The following is a 23,243-nucleotide window of genomic DNA, read 5'->3' on the forward strand; positions in this document are numbered from 1 at the left end:
TCAAACTAATTGAGTTCTTTAGGCTTGTTAAAAACCTACAGGTAAGTGTGTTGGAGCAGGGTTGGAACTAAACTGTGCAGGGCTTCGGCCCTCCAGGAATTGAGTTTGACACCCCTTTATTAGAGTATTTATTCCAAAATGGCCGCTACGCCCTCTAGTGGCTGTTTCCCAAATGACACTAGAGTGTCGCCTCTTGGTGATTCTATGCTCTTTGACGCAAAGGTGTTAGCCTGTTCTTTTTCAATTGTTGTTTTAAAGGTAGTCAAGAGACCTACAGTACATTTATACACAACACGTTGTTGTTGGCTTTTTTTCTGTTTATCTTTTTCTGCTATTAGTATTATTATATTGGTATAAAAAATGTAAGCTGTAGAAAAACAACGATTGAAGTACAATACTTTTTTACACTCATTTTAGTATTTTATCATATTCATATTAGAAGGCATTAGTGCATTAGTATATAGCACCATGTTTTTTTTTTTTTTTTTTTTGAAGTTTTTTTTCGGTCAGCAAAAACCTACATTTTTTGCTTTTATTTCTAGCATTAAAGATAATTCTACACTTAATTTTATTTAAAGTTCATACAGATTATTTTCCCCAAAATGCCAAATCACAGGCCTCCATGCTTGCCAAAACAGTTAGGAAAGCCATTATAACTGTTACCTTAAAAATAGTTATATAGGCTACAGATAAACGTTACCTGACATAGCCAAAATAAAAAGAAACAAAAAATACAAGACTCTTTCCTGTCTTGCTGTCTCTTTCAAGTCATGATCTTTTTTTAAATCACACAACAGAAATGTATTATATATATATATATATATATATATATATATATATATATATATATATATATATATATATATATATATATATATTAGTGCTGTCAAAATTAATGAGTTAACGCATGCGATTAATTTGAAATAATTAACGCGTAAAAAAAAATTAACGCAGTTGCATATTTTTTTACTTCCTGTTGTGGACATGTGTTCAACATGCAAAGAAACAAGGATAAGTTCAAGGAAGCACCTGTTAAAGGCAAGTTTTAGTATAAAACAATTATTGTTGCATCACCAGGCTATCCAGAGCGGTCATGCGTGTTGAATCTAAAGGGAGTCGCTCCGCCGCGTTCTGTGTCTGTCTGTGTGTGTGTCAGGGGTTAAGTGAGCGAAGTATTTGAGTAGGGGCGTGTGCACGCGAGACGTACATGAAGAGCGGTGGGGGTAGGGGCGGACTTATGGGATGATTTTTGTGCCAATAAGAATGAACGTAACTTTATAAAACTGAACGTAACTTTCCAAGAAACGATCAAAAATATGGCACTGCAAAAGAAGAAAATCACAATGAAAACAAAAAAATGAACTCAGTCGAACAAATTTAACATGTTCTTCAGATATGCTTCATTCTTTGTTAATGATTTTCAAAGAATCGTTTTCGCGAATCGTGGAATTTGAATGCGTTGCCACAGCTTTCGCTTACGCTTCGCAAAATTTTCGTTTGCTGTTTTGGCACAAACTTCTCGTGGGGGCGGGCTTAACAGCGATCTACTCTGATTGGCTAATGAGCTTTTGATGGACAGTTGCTCTCTGACCTGGAAGCACAGACGGTGACGTCAGTGGAGCGCATATCAAAAAGTTGTTGATGTGTGCAATACGTCGTGCTTTATGTTAAATATTAATGTTAGTATTTTAGTTTGTGTTGCTACAGTTCGTGTTGCTAAAGTAACGTTTATCAATAACATCAATAAAAGTTTTATTCATGTACAGTGTGCAACAGTTCTGGCTTTATTTAACACTTTTATTGTTTAAATGTTGTGTTTAGAAACGTTATACATTTTTGGTTTATTGTGTAAAAACGTTTAATGTATATCAAGATACAGTGTATAGATGTCAATATAAAATAGATATTGCCTTCTTTTCTTTTAATGCTACTTGGTCAGGACCAAAGACAAGTCACTTTTGCCAGGTAGGCACTGAATGATTGCATATTAATTCTAAAGCTTACAGAAAGCTTATCTGATGCCCAAGAGTTCTCTCAGATGCCTAAAGCTGAATGTAAGAAATGCTTTAAATCTATGCCACTACAGATTCTTGCTCTGCACGTGAAGGGATGCAACACTGCTGAATATGAGAAACTTTCAGACTCAGAACCACAGGTAAGATAAATTGTTTAAATAAACCTAATGAGTATTCTGTAAGATTCATGTGGAAATATGTCAAATGTTTTGTCTATTTCTAGCTGTCCAATCTACCTCCTGATTCACCCAATTTATCTCCTGCTACTGAAGAAAAGGTAATCACCTAGTTGCTTGGGTTGACATTATTCTTACTTCTTTTAATGTGTATTTTACATCATTACATGCTTTTAAATCAACAGAAGCAAAGTGTCCTGTTTGTCTGCAAAGTTTAAGTACTTTTTTTATGTAGATAAATAATAAAGGTGTTTTTTTAACATTATCTTAGCTTAGCTGTTGTATTACACTCTCTAGTGCCATACAACACAAATAACAAAGAATAGAAATGGCTCCTACAATGAGTTGAAAATGTACTTGATGACTGTAGAAATTTTATTTCACAATTTTCTTGTTATTGTTATAGTTGCTGGGGAAATATTTGCTGTAAGTCTCGCACAAGGTGGTCCAGCTCCACGATATTTACAGGAATGGTGTTACAATTACCTTCTAAGTGGAAACCTTGAAAACATCAAGGTGGATAATGATACTAATAACATAATAACATGTAATAATAACATGGAATTTATTAATAATAATAATAATAATAATAATGGGATAATAACATGGAATTTTCACCACTGATTAAATTGGTATTTCTGAAAACAATTTGTAATTCTGTAGTTTATTTCTATTGCCATGTACCTTTTATAAATGTTTCAAGAACATCTTCAATTCTGTCTAGATCGAGGAGACTTCAGACCTGTCGAAATACAGTGATCAAATAATGAGCTGTGGCTACACTGGCCCTATAAATGAGCAAAACAAGGAGAATATAAAGAGGTATCATGTTATGCATTCCTTAAGTCTATATTCTAAACAATGTGAGTTTAATAATGAGATTGTAAAACAATGTTTGTTTCTGTTCTATAAAGAGCAATTGCAATGCATGCCGCTGCTCGACGGTATGCTTCAACAGCTCCGTGAGGGTCTCCAACTTTACCGTCTAGTGGATATCATGGAGAAGAACAAAGAAGTTTGCCATAGCCACTTTGTTTTTGAAGGTGGCAATGATCAGGTGAGGTGCATAACTTTTGTAAAAAAATGTTGAAGCAGTGGTTCTCATTTCAGGTCTTGGGGGCCCACTGCTCTGGGCTGCGTTTCCCAAAAGCATTGTAAGTTGATAGTAGAACCAATGGAGCTATGATCAACTTGGTTTTGTAATACTTTTAGAAAACACAGCCCAGCACAATTTGTATTTTTTTTTTTTACACACCTGATTCAGGTCATGAGCTTGTTATAAGACCACTCCGTGAACTAAACCAAGTGTGTCAGATGAAAGAAACATACAAAATGTGCAGTGGGTTTGCAAAACTGGAATTGAGAACCACCGTGTTAGAGAAAATTTTTGTGTGCTGCATACAGAATGCTCTTTAGATGATGTCTTTTTTTCCCCCTCTTAACTTACTGTAGTATAGTTCGTTGTTGTGTGGGAAGAAGAAGACAGGGTCGGCGATATCAGGTAAGCAATATATTTTATTTTGCTTTTCCACAGCACTAGCAAACTGTGCCCGTCTGTGCGTGTGTGTGTGTGTGTGTGTGCTCTCTCCTCTCCCGACTGCTCCTCCCGTTCTCCTTAAGAAGGGAGTCTCTCCGGCCCAATCACTAGAAAGACAGGTGTTATTTATCATTTCTGATTGACCCGCTGATTAGCCGCCGGGCTCCTAGCATGCTCTCCCCCCTGATTGGGTGTTTGATCACGCTTACCTCTCCACATACCCCCACCGCCCGCCTCAGGCCGGGGAGCCGTCCGGCCTGCAGCCCCCCCCCCGCCCTCGAGAGGAAGTCGGCTACAGCTATTTGTACACCCGGCCTGTAGATCACCTTGAACTTAAAGGGCTGTAAAGCTAGATACCAACGGGTGATCCGCGCATTGGTATCCTTCATGCGGTGAAGCCACTGGAGAGGAGCGTGATCTGAACAGAGAGCGAATTCCCTACCCAGGAGGTAATAGCGGAGAGTGAGAACGGCCCACCTGATCGCCAGGCACTCCTTCTCTATGGTGCTGTACTTAGCCTCACTCTTGCTGAGTTTGCGGCTAATGTACAGCACCGGCCGTTCCACTCCCGCCACCTCCTGCGAGAGAACCGCCCCCAGTCCCCGATCGGATGCATCCGTCTGTAAAACAAAGGGGAGAGCAAAGTCAGGAGCGTGCAATAGCGGCCCCCCGCAAAGTATAGATTTTACCTTTGAGAAGGACTGTTGGTACTGCTCCGACCATTGGACGGTATCCGGTCCCTCCTTTTTAGTGAGATCAGTCAATGAGCTGACAAGGGCCGAATAATCAGGGACAAAACGCCTATAATAACCTGCCAGCCCCAAAAACTGTCTCACCTCCTTTTTGGTCTTAGGTCTCGGACAGGTTGCAATAGCTGCAGTCTTATCAATTTGGGGCTGCACCTGCCCGTGACCTAAGTGGAAGCCCAGATACCTTACCTCCACTCGCCCAATTGCGCACTTCCGTGGGTTGGCCGTGAGCCCGGCCCGTCTCAGCGCCGACAATACCGCCCTCAAATGTTGCATATGCCGCTGCCAGTCATTACTGTAAATGATGATATCATCTAGATAAGCAGCGGCATATGCTGTGTGAGGGCCGAGTATTTTGTCCATCAGGCGCTGAAACGTCGCCGGTGCCCCGAACAGCCCGAACGGAAGCGTCACAAATTGGTGCAATCCAAACGGCGTAGTGAAGGCTGTTTTTTCGCGGGATATTGGAGATAAGGGGATCTGCCAATAGCCCTTCGTTAAATCCAATGTCGAGTAATATCGAGCAGCACCTAACCGGTCGAGCAACTCGTCAATACGCGGCATTGGATAAGCGTCAAATTTTGACACAGCATTCACCTTGCGATAATCCACACAGAACCGGACCGAGCCGTCCGTCTTAGGCACCAAGACAATCGGGCTGGCCCAGTCGCTGTGGGATTCTTCTACTACTCCCATTTTCAACATATTATTCAATTCTTCCTGAATCACTTTTTTCTTGTGTTCAGGTAGGCGATACGGCCGGGTCCTAACGACCACGCCCGGTTCAGTCTCGATATGGTGCTGAATCAGGTTAGTACGACCAGGCAGGGGCGAAAACACGTCAGAGTATTCACGTTGGAGGTGCCGGATGTCGAGGAGCTGGCTCGCTGAGAGATGATCGCCCCCGGTGACCAGAGCGCTCGGCCGTTCTCGGCCGGAGCTCTCCGGCCCCAGGTCATCCTCGTTAGTAACAAGCGTAGCCAGCGCCACGTCCTCCGGCTCCCTCCACTGCTTAAGCAGATTAATGTGATAAATCTGACGCGAGTCAGCCCTGTCCGAACGAACCACCTCGTAATCGAGATCACTGACTCGTCATGTGACCACAAACGGCCCTTGCCACTTGGCGAGTAATTTAGAGCTGGAAGTGGGTAGCAGTACAAGTACTTTATCTCCCTGTGAAAATTTACGGAGTTTAGTGCCCTTATCATATCGCCGGCGTTGGTCATCCTGAGCCTTAAGCAAATTCTCTGTAGAGAGCCGCCCCAGTGTGTGGAGTTTTGCTCTAAGGTCCAGGATATATTGAATTTCATTCTTACTATTAGAAGGCTCGTCCTCCCAAGCCTCTCTAACAACATCCAAAACCCCTCTGGGCTGTCTGCCGTAGAGAAGCTCGAAGGGGGAAAACCCCGTGGAGGCTTGGGGAACCTCCCGCACAGCGAATAATAAGGGCTCCAACCACTTATCCCAATTTTTCGCGTCCTCGTGAACGAATTTACGGATCATTGATTTAAGCGTGCGATTAAATCTTTCCACCAGCCCGTCTGTTTGTGGGTGATAGACGCTGGTGCGAATAGATTTAATGCCCAATAATCCGTAAAGCTCGCGCATCGTGCGTGACATGAACGCGGTGCCTTGATCAGTGAGAATCTCCTTGGGGATTCCCACACGGGAGATGAGGCGAAACAGCGCCTCCGCAACGCTCTTTGCTGAGATGTTACGGAGCGCGACTGCTTCCGGGTAGCGGGTTGCATAATCCACCAGAACTAATGCAAACCGATGCCCGCGTGCAGATCGCTCTAATGGCCCGATGAGATCCATACCAATTCTCTCGAAGGGGATCTCCATAATTGGTAAAGGGCGCTACGGCGCTTTTGGGGTGGCCGGCGGATTTACCAGCTGACATTCACTGCACGCCGCGCACCATCTGCTGACGTCACCGTGAATGCCCGGCCAAAAGAATCGGGTCATGAGGCGATTTAGTGTGGCCGCCTGACCTAAATGTCCGGCCATAGGATTAGAATGAGCCGCCTGAAAAAGCATTTCTCGGCGGCTCTTTGGTACTAATAACTGGGTTGTATCTTCTTTTGTCTGAGCGTCTTGGGTCACTCGATACACCCTATCATTAATCACCGCAAAATACGGATAGGAGAGGGGTCGATCAGGCTGGAGGATTTTCCCATCAATAACCTGCACTCTTTCGAGTGCATGTTTTAGCGTGTCATCACGCGACTGCTCCAGGGGAAAGTCTTTACACCGGGAAATTCCCAGCCCTTCCCCTGAGTCAGCGCGTGACGTCACCGCCTGGGATTCCCCCAGCTGAGCGACACGTCCCCTATCCGGCGATTTCTTCTTCCAAGAAGCACCCGCACATAAAACTCCCAATAATCTATTAAATCCAGGCCAATTAGTTCCCAGAATTAGCGGGTGTTTGAGGTGCGGGTTAACTGCTACCTCTACTCTATGTTTTTTCCCCCGAAATTGAATGTCTATTGCCGTCAGCGGGTAGTGAATTATATCCCCGTGCACACACCTTACCCTTACCGTGCGGCTCATATCCAATGCCGGGTCTTGAAGCAGGCTTTGGTGGATGGAAGTCTGGTTACACCCCGAATCCACCAAAGCTTGATATGTACCCCCTTTTATACTCACTGGTACCCGGTATAGCCCGTTGCGACCGGGGGCGACGATTGGCGTGGCGGGGACGCGAATCAGCGCACTCGCCTCCTTCACGGAGCAGATTTTTGGTGCGCTATCCTCGTGCCCGCGACGCAAATGCATCGGCCCAGACCTTCCCACTATACCCCCGGGGCCAGCAGGAGCAACCGATTGAACCGGAGAGAATCCTGGCAGTGTCTGGGCAACCGCCAGGGGTCGTTGCTCCACCCCTCTGCCCGAATGGGGCCCCGCCCCTCTTGGGACGTTTGGCAGATCCGCCATTGCGCACCGCCGTCTGGGTGCAGGTGTGGGCGGTCCCCGCAGTCTGGGCCTGGGAACAGGAAGAGAGAGAGAGAGAGGGGGAGAAGAGAGAGAGGTTATTTCGCCGACCCTGGACCTCGCCACCAGGTGATCCTCCGCCAGTCGGATGGCCGTCTCCAGATCATCAGGCCGGTGGCACTGGACCCACTCCAATGTTCGAGAGGGGAGGCGGGTGATGAATTGCTCCAGCACCACGGCATCCACCAGTTGGGCGGTGGTTCGGCCATCCTGTACCAGCCATCTGCGGCAGGCGTCACGGAGCTGCTGGGCGAACGCAAAGGGCCGGCCGCCTTCAGCCAAAACCAGCGATCGGAAGAGCTGACGTTGCTCCTCCGGGTTGCGGCCGGCCCGCTGGAGAATAGCTCGCTTCAGATGAGCGTATTCCAGGAGATTCTGGGCCGGTAGCTGCTGTGCGGCGATCTGGGCTTCGCCCGAGAGCAGCGGGATGACTCGTACCGGCCACTCAGCCCGTGGCCAGCCACACGCCTCAGCCATCTTTTCAAAAAGATCCAGGAACACTTCCGGATCATCCTCCGGCACCATTTTCTGTAAGGCGATGGGAGGGTGGGCGGCAGATGTCGGAGCGGGCCGGATCCCCTGGGACAGCAGACTCCGGATTTGCTCGCGGTCCTCCCGCTGGGCCTCCATGAGGACTTGGAAATGTTGTTCCTGGATGTTCTTCAGTTCCACCAGCGTCTCATGTTGTTGTTGGTGGAGGACCGAGAGGGCCTGGATAGCTTCCGCAAATGGCATTCTTGACGGAGTGGTCATTCTGGCAGTGAGGCTCTTCTCCTTCCCCGGATTTCGGCACCACTGTAGTATAGTTCGTTGTTGTGTGGGAAGAAGAAGACAGGGTCGGCGATATCAGGTAAGCAATATATTTTATTTTGCTTTTCCACAGCACTAGCAAACTGTGCCCGTCTGTGCGTGTGTGTGTGTGTGTGCTCTCTCCTCTCCCGACTGCTCCTCCCGTTCTCCTTAAGAAGGGAGTCTCTCCGGCCCAATCACTAGAAAGACAGGTGTTATTTATCATTTCTGATTGACCCGCTGATTAGCCGCCGGGCTCCTAGCATGCTCTCCCCCCTGATTGGGTGTTTGATCACGCTTACCTCTCCACACTTACCTTGTCATCTTTCTTGTTTTTCCAGGTGGACTCTCAATACATCGTATCACATCTTGACCCCAAAATGAGTGAGAGTGGCACTCTGAAGCACAGCAAAGAAATGCAAATCTTGAATAACTTCCAGGATTTTCTTATGGAACTCGAAAGTAAGTTTTTTGTTATTCCAAAACGTTTGAAAGGCAGATGTCTATTTTTAGAGCTTAAATACATAATGTATATTTACTGCCCTAGATGGAGATCCTGAGGATGAGGAGGCACTTTGTGTGTCAAAAGTAATGCAGTGGCTGTCTGGTCAAGCACACGTGCATTTGCTTCTTTCAGAAAGACAAGCTTTTAAAATCACTGTTCTATTTGACCATACATGCATGGAACATATGCCAGACCACAGAATTTGCTACCCTGTGGACAGTGCATGGACCCAGACAATCACATTTCCCACTGCACATTCAACAAGTTTAAATGAATTTAAAGAAAACATGAGAATTACAGTGCAACAGGGAGCTTACTTCTACAGGGTTTAGAACAGATTTGTTAATACACTTCTTTGTCCTTTTAATTGGACTTGGAGCTTTTGAAAAAAGAGAGAGACACTATACTTTGTCATTTGTTTTATTTTTGAAAGAGTGGCTTATAAGATTTCAAAACATTGCTATGACATTAGTTTTACATAAACATTACATGTGTATTCTTGTGAATTAAATTTCTGATGGAACTACATGTGTTTTTGTAAGTTTTTCTTGGCAAGGTTTTAAATTTGCACAACATTATGAAGTTAGTTTTGCCTAAATGTTCCATGTGTATTCCTGTAAATTCAATTTCTGATGGAACTACATGTGTTTTTGTATGTTTTCCTTGTTAGAAGTGAAATTTTAAAGCAGTCTTTGAATAATATCAAGTGACTGGACATACAGTAGAGCTCTCGGTTATTCAATGATGATGTCAAGGCATCAAAAAATCCCTGCAGAAGAGCAAGGCTCTGTTTAGATAAAGGGCATTGGATCTCTGGAACCACCACACCATCTTCTGGGTCAGTATCAGTTTGCTGTTGACACAAATGCTCCAATGTCTGCAAAATCAAAGAAACATTAAGTAGGTGAAAGTTTTCAGCTCTTTTGAAATAATGTCAATAACTTTTTATGTTCAAATCTGGTATTAAGATGTGTTTTCAATTTATACCCATCACAAGTGATTAAGTTAGGCACATTTACAAAGAAGTCTGCTACCATGCTTCTGAAGCGCTTTTGTTGTAATAAAGACATTACATTAAATACCTTAAGATCCACACAAAAATAATTTAATATCTTTAAGAAATAAGGGTGATAAAATTAAGAATTTTAGAGATGAATAAAGAATACCTCTACATCTGGCTCAATCACTGGTGTCTGCAACTTTCCTATGTTTCAAAGCTGATTTGGTAAAAGATATCTTTCGGTTATGATAGGATGGTTGTTCCAACTCCCTATGAAGCACTTCAGGTCAGATTTCAGCCATGGAAGAATTGGGTAGTGCACACAAAAGAGGTGTAATTCATTTGATAAATCAAGCACTCCATCTACCATTGCATGCAGGATTTCATAATATTTTGAAGTGACAGCTGACCAAACATCACACCACAGGCGCTCAATTCTTAAAAAAAAAAAAAAAAAGGATTTTTGTTTAGTATGCTTACAAAACAGCAAACAGACTATGGTATAATGTAATGCCACACATTAACATGTCCGAAAAAATGTTATCAAGCTAGTGGTTGTTGGACCCCAACAAAAATAACATAAAATAGCACCTTTGATTGTGAACGCTTTTTCCGGCATTAAAGCTACCTCGACCAATTCCTCGTACTGAGAACATGCAATGCGCAATGTCCACGGTTTCAACTCCCTGGTCACCACGTACTCTGGAAAAGATTTTGGGAATATTCATTCAAAGTTAGGTTTCATTCAAAGAAATGTTTGCAACTGAATATTAAAGTCATTAGCTTTAAAAATGTATAAACATAGGTCACTTTTTGTAAAGACAGAACACTGCAAGATTTAAAAATACCATAACTCACATTTGTGAAGAATTCAATATATCATAATTCACATAATTTGCTTTGTGCAAATATAGTAGCACACACTGATATCACACAAAATGTAGTTAAGATGTTGACTCTAAAAAAGACTTTAAGATATTACATAAACGACACGAATTAACAGTGTTCTTACCTTGAAGGCTACCCATGTTTATGAACACCCTCCAGGACGAACAAGAAAGCAATTGATGCCTTGTTGTTTTCAGCAGCATCAAGGTATAGGATCTATAAAATAAGGGGTTCAGGAGAAACATTTAAATATATATTTTTAAAAAATCACTTTAAACATACATTGTACAGACCAGTGTTGCAAGCAGTATCACATATCTATTTTGCCCAGTTTCTCAGACAAGACTTAAGCCTTGTCCTAGATTTCTCTCTTCTGCTCATCATTAAAGAAGATATTTTTAAGAATGTTGCAAACCAAACAGTTAACAGCAGCCTCTGATTTTCAGAGTAGCTCCTGTAGATCTGTAAGCTTTAGAATTTATATGCAATCATTCAGTGCCTACCTGGAAAAGTGACTTGTCTTTGGTCCTGACCAAGTAGCATTAAAAGAAAAGAAGGCAATATCTATTTTATATTGACATCTATACACTGTATCTTGATATACATTAAACGTTTTTACACAATAAACCAAAAATGTATAACGTTTCTAAACACAACATTTAAACAATAAAAGTGTTAAATAAAGCCAGAACTGTTGCACACTGTACATGAATAAAACTTTTATTGATGTTATTGATAAACGTTACTTTAGCAACACGAACTTACCTCAAGCTGCCCTGAGGGACAAGATGAGGTGGAAGATGATGCCGCTCCGTGTCTCTCCCGGGAGGTCATCTTTAGAAAGAGCCGACCGTAGGTAAAATACTAACATTAATATTTAACATAAAGCACGACGTATTGCACACCGCAACAACTTTTTGATATGCGCTTCACTGACGTCACCGTCTGTGCTTCCAGGTCAGAGAGCAATCCAAATGTTCATCAAAAGCTCATTAGCCAATCAGAGTAGATCGCTGTTAAGCCCGCCCCCACGAGAAGTTTTTGCCAAAACAGCAACCGTAAATTTGCGAAGCGAAAGCTGTGGCAACGCATTCAAAATCCACGATTCGCGAAAACGATTCTTTGAAAATCATTAACAAAGAATGAAGCATATCTGAAGAACATGTTAAATTCGTTCGACTGAGTTCATTTTTTCGTTTTCATTGTGATTTTCTTCTTTTGCAGTGCCATATTTTTGATCGTTTCTTGGAAAGTTACGTTCAGTTTTATAAAGTTACGTTCATTCTTATTGGCACAAAAATCATCCCATACGGACTGGCCATCGGGAGCACCAGCATATTTCCCGGTTGCCTGAGGAACAATCTGGCCTGCCACCGTGCCGTCGATTACCTCACCTCGACATGCCACAGGCTGCTTGATGGACACCTCAAAGCACGAATCAGGCGAGCGCGATGACCATAAGGTCCAATCATTTTAGCGACATACTGCCTGATTAGCTATTTGCATAGAACTTATTATACCAGCTACAACTTCAGTCAGGCAAAAACACGGAACGTAAACAGAAAGGAGCAGAGAGGGAGCGCATGAAAAGAAGAAAAGCTCTGGCCATAGAAGCAGAAAAATGCAGCAAAATCACAACTAGGTTTGCGACCAAGGGAGCAGGTTGGTCAGAATACAGCACATTTACAGTTGAAGTCAGAATTATTAGCACCCCTGAATTATTAGCACCCCTGAATTATTAGCCCCCCTGAATTATTAGCCCCCTGTTTATTTTTTCCCTAATTTCTGTTGAACGGAGAGAAGATTTTTGCAGCACATTTCTAATCATAATAGTTTTAATAACTCATCTCTAATAACTGATTTATTTTCTCTTTGCCATGATGACAGTAAATAATATTTTACTAGATACTCTTCAAGACACTTCTATACAGCTTAAAGTGACATTTAAAGGCTTAACTAGGGTAATTAGGTTAACTAGGCAGGTTAGGGTAATTTATTGTATAGGGTAAGTTATTGTATTATGATGGTATGTTCTAGACTATCAGAAAAATATATAGCTTAAAGGGGCTAATAATATTGACCTTAAAATGGCTTTAAAAAATAATAACTGCTTTTTCTAGCTAAAATAAAACAAATAAGGCTTTCTCCAGAAAAAAAAAAATATTATTAGACATACTGTGAACATGTCCTTGCTCTGTTAAACAACATTTGGGAAATATTTAAAAAAGAAAAAAATTCAAAGGGGGGCTAATAATTCTGACTTCAACTGTATATAATCATTTGGCAGATTTCTGGGAGATTATCATTCATTTGCAGGCATCCGGGAGACTTGGGATGTCTGGACTGTCTTAGCAACTGGATGAATGTAAAGGAGGACTGAGAAAAATGTTTTTACTTTATAATTAATGTTCTCAACTCACAGCAATACAACTTTACAATGAGTGTAATTGTTTGTTCAATACTTTCTTGTTATTATAATTTTCCAATTTCCATATCTGCAATGCCTATTTTGGCATTTTTTGCAGTCCACTTAGAATCCAACTTGGAAATCAATGTTTTCTTTATTGGCATTGATTGTTTAGAAATTCAAATGGAATTAACATGTCTGTGTTTTATTTCTGTAATAAATATGGCTGTCAAGCCAGGATCTTGATGGTTTATTGTGGGTATGTTGTTTACATGAAGAAATCTGTGTTACAAGTTAAACAAAAATTTGAATAAACAATTATATTTAGAATTTAAGTAGTTTTTGTCTTGCATTTACATTAATTTTACATTTGAATAGCCAAAATGACAAGTTTCAGTATTTTAAATGCAATTTAAAATTTATTTTTTTGGGAAAGTGCGATTAATTAGTAAATTTTTTTAATCGATTGACAGCACTAATATATATATATATATATATATATATATATATATATATATATATATATATATATATATATATATATATATATATATGCAGTTCTTCTTACACAGTTGCAACAAGACTTTGATTTATTGTGGAGTCTCTGCAGTTTGCAAATAATATCTCTGCAGTGGACGATGACATGGAAAAATTGCCATGAGACTGCTAAATGAATCTGGTACTTTGTTTTTCACTGCATAAAAATAATCAAGTTTGTGTGTGTAGTAGACATGATATGGTTAACGTGTCACGTGATTGTGGTGGAGGGTCACCGGGGTTACGTAGTGCGCTTATAGGTGACACCTGTTCATTCACAACTTAGAAAGGAGAGAGAGAGAGGGGGTGAACGGGGACGTGGTACTCTTTGTTGACCAAACAAACACAAACAAACACAAACAAACACAAACGAAATCAAACTTAAGCCTGAATCAAAGTCTACACTGTCAAAAGATCAAGGTATGTTTTATATTGGAAAATAAACGAGTGAAGACATTGGAACGACTTCTTGCCTTGTGTACATTTGATGTTTGCGTCACAAAACATGTCTCTGATTTAGCCTCTCAGCTGTTACTCCACGTAGCCGCTACATTATGTCAACAAAGACTGTTTGCTGGCGACGCATCATCGGACACATGATTGAACTTCGCGCTAAAGAGTGTAAGATTCTGCACGATTGGAAAGAGAATCCTACAGCTGAAGGAATTGCAACGCAAACTGAAACCTATTCTGTGGCACAAACATCGCTAAGAAGGTAAGCCTGTTTGGCTTTCGCTCGCACAGCTGTGCAGTTTGATTGGACGCAGTTGTTTACGTTTGTTTATCCATTGGGGATATTCGCGGTGTTTGTTGTTTGTTTCCGGTTGTTTTGTCCAGAGCTCTGGTGTTGGCAGTTTGTTGTTGGCTGTTTGTTCGTTGGTGTAATGCCGCGATGTTTGTGAAGTTTGTGCGTCGTTGTGATGTTATTGGAGGATTTTATTGAATGAAGTATCGTTGGTTTGCTGGAAAAAAACATGAATGAAGCGGGTGTTGATGACGTCACTGGTTTGAAAGTGGATGGCAGTAAAAGGCACATTAAATTAACTGCAAAGGCTTTGTCAAATAAAATTGAGGGTCTTCAAAAAGAAAGGAAGAAGAAAGTGAATCAAATTAAGGGGCTCATACCAGAGATTAAATCTTTGATGCACAAAAGAGAAAATGCCTCCAAAGTGCAACACATGTTTAAAAATCTTCTTTAACTTTGTGAAAATGCCAGTGAACATCATAATGCTGTACTTTCGCTTCTTCCAGAAGATGAACAGGAAAAACAAAATGAATGGTTTTTGAGTATCATGAAATATTGTGATACATTTAAGGATGCTGTTCAATGCTGGTTAAGTGGATCAGAGGAGATTGAAGACAACTCAGATGAAGTTGATGCTGGAGTAATGCAAGAAGATTGCTCTAATTCACAGGTCCCAGTCTATGTTCCATCTATTACCACATCAGATGAAATGCAAGATGATGTAAAATCCACTGACAGCATGTCTAATATTGACAGTCAAACTTCCAGAAATCAAAATTCAATTGCTGAAAATGGATCTTTGGTATCATCTACTTCTTCAGTTCGTCTCAAAGCAGAGTCTGAGTTGGCTGCATTAAAGGCACGTCAAAAAATGTTAAAAGATAAACATGAGCTGGAGGATCAACAGGAGCAACTACGAAAAAAGAAGGAACAATTAATGTTGCAAGAAGAAATTGAAGTGCAAATGGCTAAATTAAAGGTTTTGAAATCTCAAAGTGTGTCAAGTTCAAAGTCTGATCGTTCAAGAGGTAAACATTCCAGTTTGGAGCAAAAACAAAGGAAAACGCTAGGTCTTAATGTCAGTGTTAAAGCATTTGAACCCCAAAGGTGTGTAAGTGAATTATTTCAAGATCGAGAGAACACTGGAGCAAAGCCCAAAGAGAAAACTGTGCAACATCAAACTTTACAGTCTTATCAAATGGAAAATCAATCATCTAGACACCAAACTGAAGAGCATAGAGGGCAAAGAAATGTTATGAATTCACATGTTCAAAACTCTGACGAACAAGGTAACATAATGGGCATCATGAGAAAGCAAAATGAAATAACATCATTACTGTTGAAACAACAATGTTTATCATCCTTACCCAAAAGAGATCTGGAAGTGTTTGATGGCGATCCTCTACAGTATCATGCATTCATAAGAGCCTTTGAAAACAGTGTTGAAACCAAGACTGATAACAACAGTGACCGCTTGTATTTCCTTGAACAATATACTATGGGTCTTCCAAGAGAGTTGGTACAAAGTTGTCAATATATTGATCCGAACAGGGGATATGTTAAAGCTAAAGTCTTGTTACAGGAGCGTTTTGGCAATGAGCAGAAGGTGGCATCTGCTTATATGAATAAAGCTCTATCATGGCCTCAAATTAAAACTGAGGATGTTGATGCACTGCAAGAATACACTATATTTCTTAGAGGTTGTAGTAATGTTATGAATGAGGTGCAATACATGTGTGATCTGGACATACCTTCTAACATGATGATAATTATCAAAAAATTGCCATACAGACTCAGAGACAAATGGAGAACTGTTGTTTGTGAACTGCAAGAAAGACGTAATTGCAGAGCTTCATTCACTGATGTTGTGAAATTTCTGGAACATCAAGTCAAAATTATAACTGACCCAGTGTTTGGAAATATACAGGATGTACCCTCAAATGAAATGAGAAAAAATGTGAAAAGATCTAAATTGTTTTCTTGTCCTGGTATAAGAGGAACCAGCTTTGCTACCACTGTAGATGCTGTAAAGAAAGAAAGTGATTCCTGTTGTATAGAGAAAAAAGATGTGACGTTGGATAAGAAAAGATGTCTCTGCTGTAATGGTGCACACACATTGGAAGTGTGTCCTCAATTTGGTAAACAATCTCACAAAGAGAAGATTGGCTTCTTAAAAGAAAGTGAAGTTTGTTTTGGCTGTTTTGGCATAGGGCACATTAGTAAGACATGTAGGAAACGTCTTCATTGTGATGTTTGTGGTCTTCGACATCCTACTGTACTGCACATCTTTTCTAAAGAAAAGGACACACAGGATATAACAGACAAGAAGTCAAAAACAGCAGTAGATGGTGTATTAGTATCTAGTGGTCTAACTGGGGCTGGCGATCAGGACTGTAAACTCCCAATAGTTCCTGTACGGATAAAGTCTAAAAAAGGAAGCAAAGTTGTTACTGCTTATGCTTTTTTGGATCAAGGGAGTACAGCTGTGTTTTGCACAGAGAGTTTAATGAGGAAGCTCAACCTCACAGGAACTAAAGTTCGGATACTTTTAAGAACTATGGGGCAAGAAAAGGTGGTATCTACTCATGTTCTGTCAGGAATGGAGGTAGCTGGCTTGAATGGAGATGAATTCTGTGACTTGCATCAGGTTTACACACAGGAAAGTATGCCTGTTCACAAAGGAAATATTCCCAGACAAAGAGATATTCAAAGGTGGCCTTATTTGAAGAATGTCAATTTACCTGAGATTGATGCAGGAATTGAGCTGTTGATTGGTACAAATGTTCCTAAAGCATTGGAACCACTGGATGTAATCCGCAGTGTAGATAATGGGCCGTATGCTATCAGGACAATGTTGGGCTGGACAGTGAATGGACCACTCGGTGGAAATGGTGAGCATATGTCAGTTGATGCACAGCCAAATGTCACGGTCAACCGAATTTCAGTGGTGAAGTTGGAAGATATGTGGCAGCAGCAGTTTAAAATGGACCTTCCAGAATGTAAAAATGAGGAGCAAATTGGCTATTCAAAGGAGGATCAAAAATTTATGGATATGGTATCAAATTCGGCCAAGCTTGTTGATGGGCATTATGAAATTGGCTTGCCTTTGAGAGAAAATATCAATATGCCAAACAATCGGAAAGTTGTAGAACAACGTGCTTCACATCTAAAGAAGAGATTTCAAAGGTGTTCTACATTTTTTGCTGACTATAAGGCTGTCATGAGTGATAAGATCTTCAAAGGCTATGCAGAAAGACTGCCTGTAGAGGAGATGACTCGCGGAGATGGTAAAATTTGGTATCTTACACATCATGGTGTTTACCACCCCACCAAGAATAAAATCCGTGTGGTGTTCGATTGTGGAGCAGGGTTTCAACAAGCATTACTTAATGCTCAGCTTTTGCAAGGACCAGACCTCACTAGTTCACTTGTTGGAGTAGTAACAAGATTTCGAAAGGAGCCAATAGTAATTACAGCAGATGTTGAATCAATGTTTCATCAAGTAAAAGTGCCTGCTGATGATGTTGATTTATTGAGGTTTCTTTGGTGGCCAGATGGGGATTTGGGACGAGATCCAGTTGACTTTAGGATGCTGGTACACCTCTTTGGAGCTACAACATCTCCTAGTTGCGCAAACTTTGCGCTTAGAAAATGTGCAGAAGATCATAAGGAACAATTCAGCAAGGAAACAGTAGATGCTGTTCTACATTCCTTTTATGTTGACGACTGTCTTGTTTCAGTCGCTTCAGTTTGTAACGAGCGCACACATGCCACGTCGCCCTGGTCGCTAATTCAACCCAGCTGGACCATAATCAACTCAGGATAGCTCACAGCTGGACGTCATCACGCAGAGAGGCATATAAGCCAAACCTACGCCAGGAGAAGATGAGCTTCATTCACCCAATGACTCCCTGTGCTAATGCTTGTCTCTCTGTCTCTCCTTAGCAGACTCCAGCTCGTGACGATCCTGCACCCGACTACTCACTGTCCTTCACCTACTTCCCGGAGCACCAGAGCACCTCACCCTGAAGAAGAGCACCATTTACACCACCTTCACTTTGTAAATAAAGCACCCTCCGGGGACTTGTCTGTAAACTTAACCAACTGTGTCGCTATTTTCCCTCTGCCTCGCTACAAGTTGAACAAGCAATAACCTTGTACCAGGAGCTTGTATCCATATGCGCTAAGGGTGGATTTAAGCTCACAAAATGGATAAGCAACAGTCTTCAAGTGTTAGATGCTATTCCAGAAGCCGAGAGATCAAAGTCAATGAAAGACTTGAGAATGTATTGGGATTCTCCTTCAGTAGAGAAAGTGTTGGGAGTGCAGTGGTGCATCCAGTCAGATGTATTCAAGTTCAAGGTAGCTTTGAAAGAAAGTCCTTAACCCAGAAGAGGTGTATTATCTACAATTAGTTCCATCTACGATCCTTTGGGAATTGTTAGCCCTGTGGTATTGTCAGCTAAGAAAATCTTACAGGAACTCTGTAGAATTAATCTGGGATGGGACAATGCTTTGCCTGACGTATTTGCTCAAAGGTGGAGCAGCTGGCTTCAAGAGCTTCATTATTTGGAGTGCTTTGAAGTTGCTAGATGTTTGAAACTTCCAGATTTTGGAGATATTGTTAAGGCACAGTTGCATCATTTTTCAGATGCGAGTGAAGAAGGATATGGAACTGTAACATACTTGTTGCTGCTTAATGAACATTTTCAATCTCATTGCACTTTTATAATGGGGAAATCTAGAGTAGCCCCAATGAAGTTTGTTACAATCCCTCGCATGGAGCTCATTGCTGCTACCATGGCTAGCCGAATGGATGTGTTATGGAAGAAAGAACTGCATTTGCAGCTCCAAGATTCTGTGTTTTGGACAGACAGTGCTTCTGTTCTAAAGTATATCAAGAATGAGACTACTCGATTCAGAGAATTTGTAGCCAATCGGGTGACGAGATTCTTAAGGCTTCGCATGCTTCACAGTGGAGGTACATAGATTCAGCAAGAAATCCGGCAGATGTTGCTTCCAGAGGATCAGCTGTTGATGTGTTCCTTAAGAACAAAACATGGACAGCAGGTCCTGACTTTCTTGTTCATCCTGAAAGTGAGTGGCCTGTTAACCTCAGTGAACTTGAAAGGCTCAAAGACGACGATTCTGAAATCAAAAAAGGCGTTGAGATTAATTCTATACAGCTCAGAGGAGAGGATGATGCTGTCACAGAATTAATCAATCACTTTTCTTCTTGGTTCCGCTTGAAGAAAGCAGTAGCTTGGATTTTGAGATTTAAGAATCTACTTTTGTCCCTTAGTCGTAAGAGGAAACAATTGAGAACTGCTTTTGATGATTCAAATTTGAATGAACAACATAGTACCTCTTTGGAAAAAGAAATGGAGACTTTCAAAAGCCAACTTGTACAACCTTACCTGTCTCTAGAAGAGCTTGAGATGGCAGAAGTGGAGATAATCAGACATTCTCAAGAGAAGGCGTTTTCTGATGAAATTTCTAGTCTGAAAGTCGGTGAAAGTATAAAGAAGAATAGCCATTTTTATCGACTTTGTCCCATTTTTGACAATGTTCTGCGGGTTGGAGGATGCTTAAGTAGGGCATCAATGCCTGAAGATTCTAAACATCCAATCATCCTGCCAAAAAATTCTCACATTGCAGAAATTCTGTTGCAACATATCCACAAAGAAGTAGGTCATGGTGGCTGCAATTATATGCTGTCAAAATTGAGGCAGAAATATTGGATTACTGGTGTGAGTACAGCAATAAGAAGAGTATTGTCAAAGTGTGTTACTTGTAGAAGATTGAATGCACTTCCAGGATGCCAACAGATGGGAGATTTACCATCGGAGAGAGTCACTCCTAATGAACCACCATTTACACGTGTAGGGGTAGATTACTTTGGACCCTTTAATGTAAAAAGCAGAAGAAGTGTAGTGAAAAGATATGGAGTTATTTTCACTTGTTTGGTCATTCGAGCAGTACATATCGAAGTAGCACCTTCCTTGGATACTGATTCCTTCATAAATGCACTTTGCCGTTTCATTGCACGACGTGGTCAAGTGCAGAAAAATTCGATTAGATAATGGAAGGAACTTTGTTGGAGCCGAACAAGAACTAAGAGTTGCCATAAAGGAATGGAATCAATGTAAGATCAACAATGTTCTTCTGCAGAAAGGTATCAAGTGGACATTTAATCCCCCTACTGGATCACATTATGGCGGAGTTTGGGAGAGATTAATTAGATCTGTGCGAAAAATCCTAAATTCTACCTTGAAGTTGCAGAATCTGGATGAAGAAGGACTTCAAACGGTATTATGTGAAGAGGAGGCTATTATTAATAGTCGTCCAATAACCAAAGCATCCACTGACCAAACGGATTTAGAAGCGTTAACACCGAATCATCTGCTACTTCTGAGGACTTCTCCATCCTTACCACCAGGACAATTTAAGAAGGACGAAGTATATGCTCGTAAACGATGGAGACAGGTACAGTACATGTCAGACTTGTTCTGGAAAAGGTGGGTACTGGAGTACCTAACACAGCTTCAAGAGCGTCAAAAACGGTTAAAAGTCAAGCGCAACTTGAAAGTAGGAGACATAGTGCTTCTAGTTGACAACACAGCACCTCGGAACTCATGGCCGCTAGGACGTATAATTCAAACCTTTCCTGACAAAAGAGGATTTGTCCGTCATGTACAAGTGAAGACCAAATACAGCTGTCTCGACCGACCAATAACAAAACTCTGTCTTCTACAAGAAACGGAAGACGATATAACATGAACACTTTACTTTTTGTTTTCCCTTGAAGCAAGAAGGATCAAGAATTTTCCCTTTTGAATGTTTTCATGTCTCTATTTATATTAATGTAATTATTATTTAATAATTAGGGGCTTGATTGTAGTAGACATGAAATAGTTAACGTGTCACGTGATTGTGGTGGAGGGTCACCGGGGTTACGTAGTGCGCTTATTGGTGGCATCTGTTCATTCACAACTTAGAAAGGAGAGAGAGAGAGGGGGTGAACGGGGACGTGGTACTCTTTGTTGACCAAACAAACACAAACAAACACAAACGAAATCAAACTTAAGCCTGAATCAAAGTCTACACTGTCAAAAGATCAAGGTATGTTTTATATTGGAAAATAAACGAGTGAAGACATTGGAACGACTTCTTGCCTTGTGTACATTTGATGTTTGCGTCACAAAACATGTCTCTGGTTTAGCCTCTCAGCTGTTACTCCACGTAGCCGCTACAGTGTGAAAAAAGATATAATTTGGAGCTATTTTGCCTTTTGATATTTTTATCTTAAAATTGTGCAAAGTTAGAAAATGTTAATTCAATATTACATTTTAGAGATTAGTAATTGCCAAATTGTCAAACTATAATTTCCATGCTAACTTTTTTCCCACATGACTAAGAGCCAATTAACCCATCATATAGTTGTATTTATATGTATATTTTGGTTCAATAGATGACCTTAGTGAGCTGTGCCACTATTGTGGGGAAAATAATAAAGAAGTGGAGGAAGAAAAGAAAGGGGAAACGTACAGAAAACCATTACCTTGTGCTTGGGTAAGAACCTTCTTTTAAAATAAGATGGCCATCTCAAAACACTTATTCCTTAGTTACAAATTCAGTGACACGTGTGACCGGTGGCATCACATGTGATGTGTCATGCCTGTGTGGTCATGCCTGACCCCACGAAGCCCCTACAACTGTGCTGCATGTTAATCCCATACCCTTTATCTTAGTAGTTTTCAAGTTTTTGCTAAGTTAAATGTTATCTTGTATTTAACCTTTTTGAAAATATACAAATAAAAAACATTTCATTTTAAATTAAAGTATGCACCTATTTTAATTTGTGTGCCTACATTCTATTAACCAGTAGCTTATTTTACACACACATTCCAGAGTCACTTTAATACTTTTTCTTTTTAATTTAAAAGCCAATAAAAAATAGTATAAACTTTTTAAGGGAAACATTTAAAAGGGAGCAACAGTAATCTACATAATTGCTTACAAGGGAAAAGGCTAAAACAAACTAGACTAATTATAGATAGATTGTGTGTGTGTGTGTGTGTGTGTGTGTGTGTGTGTGTGTGTGTGTGTGTGTGTTTTAATAATCTAAAATTAATATGAAAAGCTCGCTGTGCTGGTAATATTATAGTAAAATGCCTCCTTGGATGGGCTGTTAAATATATGTAAATTTAACGTCTATATATTACAGGCAGGAAAAATATTAATAGTAAACAGAAAACAATATGAAAAACTGAGAACGTATATACTGTGCACGGGAGATGAGTGCGTTTACGTGAGAGAATGTACGCTGTTTGCGTGTCCAATCCGCCTGTGGGAGCGAGTTCAAGCCAAACTGAGAACAGCGTCTACTAAAGTCACAGAATACGACGGTCACAGAATTTGGTGTAATACTGTAAACAATGCAGCATGCGTCGCGTTTTCAACGTGGCATTAACACGATATGAGAATATAAAGAGTAAACCTGATACAGTACAAGCGGTTACAAGTAACAAAACACAATTAAATACAACAGTGGTTTTCAAACTTTTTTTCATCAAGTACCACCTCAGAAAAAAATTGTCTCTCCAAGGACCACCAAAATGAGCAGTATTGAAATACAGTAGCGTAGTAGGCCCAGTAAAGCAGCTACAACTCAGCACAGTAAAAAACGTGGCAGATTACCTCAGAAATATAGGCTATATGTCATATATGTCTTTCTCGGCTGATGTTACTTCTGCAAAACAGTTATACATCCATCAAAAAAACCAACAATTCCACCAATCCTCGCCTACTTTTTAAAACATTTTCCTCCCTCCTCTATCCTCCTCCACCACCCACATCCTCCACACTAACTACTGATTACTTTGCTACATTCTTTTATAC

The 23,243-nt window shown here is 40.8% G+C and overlaps 2 protein-coding genes across 5 annotated transcripts in view; both read right to left on the minus strand.

Moving 5' to 3' along the window:
* c20h2orf81 (chromosome 20 C2orf81 homolog) overlaps positions 1-23,243 on the minus strand; it is a 104,578-nt gene that overhangs the window by 58,397 nt on the left and 22,938 nt on the right. The gene's annotated exons all lie outside the window — the stretch shown is intronic.
* LOC137488621 (uncharacterized) lies at positions 5,567-11,579 on the minus strand. 4 transcript variants are annotated; one of them, XM_073934068.1, is made up of 6 exons: positions 11,419-11,579; positions 11,157-11,181; positions 10,778-10,869; positions 10,357-10,467; positions 9,932-10,202; positions 5,567-9,642 (listed from the first exon to the last, which is right to left on the minus strand). In XM_073934068.1, the coding sequence occupies exon 6, from the start codon at positions 8,222-8,224 to the stop codon at positions 6,338-6,340; it is 1,887 nt and encodes a 628-aa protein (XP_073790169.1). In that variant the 5' UTR covers positions 8,225-9,642; positions 9,932-10,202; positions 10,357-10,467; positions 10,778-10,869; positions 11,157-11,181; positions 11,419-11,579; the 3' UTR covers positions 5,567-6,337. The 4 variants fall into 4 exon arrangements, with proteins under 4 accessions (XP_073790169.1, XP_073790168.1, XP_073790167.1 ...); XM_073934067.1 differs by lacking the exon at positions 11,157-11,181; XM_073934066.1 differs by having other exon boundaries at positions 11,157-11,579.

Source organism: Danio rerio, chromosome 20 (assembly GCF_049306965.1).
Source record: "Danio rerio strain Tuebingen ecotype United States chromosome 20, GRCz12tu, whole genome shotgun sequence".
In the NCBI taxonomy this organism is placed as follows: domain Eukaryota; kingdom Metazoa; phylum Chordata; class Actinopteri; order Cypriniformes; family Danionidae; genus Danio; species Danio rerio.